The sequence below is a fragment of the Hyperoodon ampullatus genome (assembly GCF_949752795.1).
Source record: "Hyperoodon ampullatus genome assembly, chromosome: 13".
Lineage (NCBI taxonomy): Eukaryota > Metazoa > Chordata > Mammalia > Artiodactyla > Ziphiidae > Hyperoodon > Hyperoodon ampullatus.
The window spans coordinates 12,765,416-12,766,854 of NC_136926.1; the positions used below are offsets into that span (position 1 = coordinate 12,765,416).

General features: G+C 65.6%; 1 protein-coding gene across 1 annotated transcript; it reads left to right on the forward strand.

The window, feature by feature from the left end:
* Positions 1-679: 679 nt before the first annotated feature.
* Positions 680-955, forward strand: HRK (harakiri, BCL2 interacting protein; the record flags this gene model as incomplete). The annotated part of the gene is made up of 1 exon (XM_079717058.1): positions 680-955. One exon carries the CDS (start codon positions 680-682, stop codon positions 953-955), a length of 276 nt encoding a protein of 91 aa, XP_079573184.1.
* Between the last annotated feature and the right edge of the window lie 484 nt (positions 956-1,439).

Consider the following 1,439-nt stretch of genomic DNA (forward strand, 5'->3'; position numbering starts at 1 on the left):
GACCCCCTAATCCTCTCCCCGCCTCCATCAAGGTTTCTAGCGGCGCTGCGGGCGCTTAAGGAAGGGTCTGGCGGCCTATCTCAGATGGGGGTGGGGTTGTGCGTCGGGTGTGCTCGTATCCGCAGCCTACAGGTGCGGAGTCAGACCTGAAAGTAGGCAAGTTGGGTTGGATCCGGCCCTCTCATGAGATTTTGAATCGACCCACCTCCCCCAAACCAAACAATAGCTTCGGAACATTTTTTGAATAATGCAGGAGAAAACCTCCCCCGGCGCTCCACGCCTCCGCGAGGGTCTCCCGCGACCCCAGAAGCCAGAGACCCAAGCGGCCGGTCGCCTTCAGGCGTCCCAGCGCCCCGCGCTCCTCTTCTCCCAACCCGCGTGCCCCCTCACTGCCGGCGCCGCTAGGGTTAAAAGTTACCTCTTGGTTTCTTCTGCCTGCAGCCCCCCCCCCCCCGGGGCCGGATGATGTAACCCCCCTCCCCGCGCCCTCCCCGCCCCCTCCACCATGTGACACTTTAATTAATAATAGCGCCGTCAGCACAACAAACGCACAACACAAGGAGAAACTTGGTGTCCAGGGGAGGCCCCCGGCGACTGGAGCGCGGCGGAGGCAGGCGCAGAGGCCGAGGCAGAGGAGGCGAGGGGCGGCCGACGCGGGGAGGGAGCGAGGCGAGCGGTCATGTGCCCGTGCCCCCTGCACCGCGGCCGCGGCCCGCCGGCGGTGTGCGCCTGCAGCGCGGGCCGCCTGGGTCTGCGCTCGTCCGCCGCGCAGCTCACGGCCGCCCGGCTCAAGGCGCTCGGCGACGAGCTGCACCAGCGCACCATGTGGCGGCGCCGCGCGCGGAGCCGGAGGGCGCCGGCGCCCAGCGCGCTCCCCACCTACTGGCCCTGGCTGTGCGCGGCCGCGCAGGTGGCGGCGCTGGCGGCCTGGCTGCTCGGCAGGCGGAACTTGTAGGAACGCGGGGCTTCTTGGTGGGGCCGGAGCCGAGACCCAGCCGGAGCGAGCAACAGGTACGCGAGCGAGGGAGCGAGCGCCAGCGCGCGGTGTCTGGGGACTGAAGACTTGCGGCTGGCTTGGGAGCGGGAGAGCCTCAAGTTTGGCGTTCTTCTCTTCCCCTCTCCTTCTTCCTCCGCAAGGATCTCGGTCCCCCTCCCAGGCAGTCCCCACCTCTCCTTCCAAGTACCGGCTCCACCGTTTCTGCCCCTTCTTTCCGAGTCCTTAAGCGCATCTTGCCACTCTCTCCATCGGGGTGGCTTTGGGAGGACTTTAGCCTCCGTAAGCCCCACCAGCGGCTCAAGCAAACACACAGTATAAGTAAAAACTGGGCTTGCTCTGGGAACAGTTACAGGCCAAGCCAAAGAATTATAATCTATCGCGGTTTCAAGACGAGTCCTCAGTCCTCTTTCAGACGCCTGCCACTCCAGAGTCGCCACCGTTT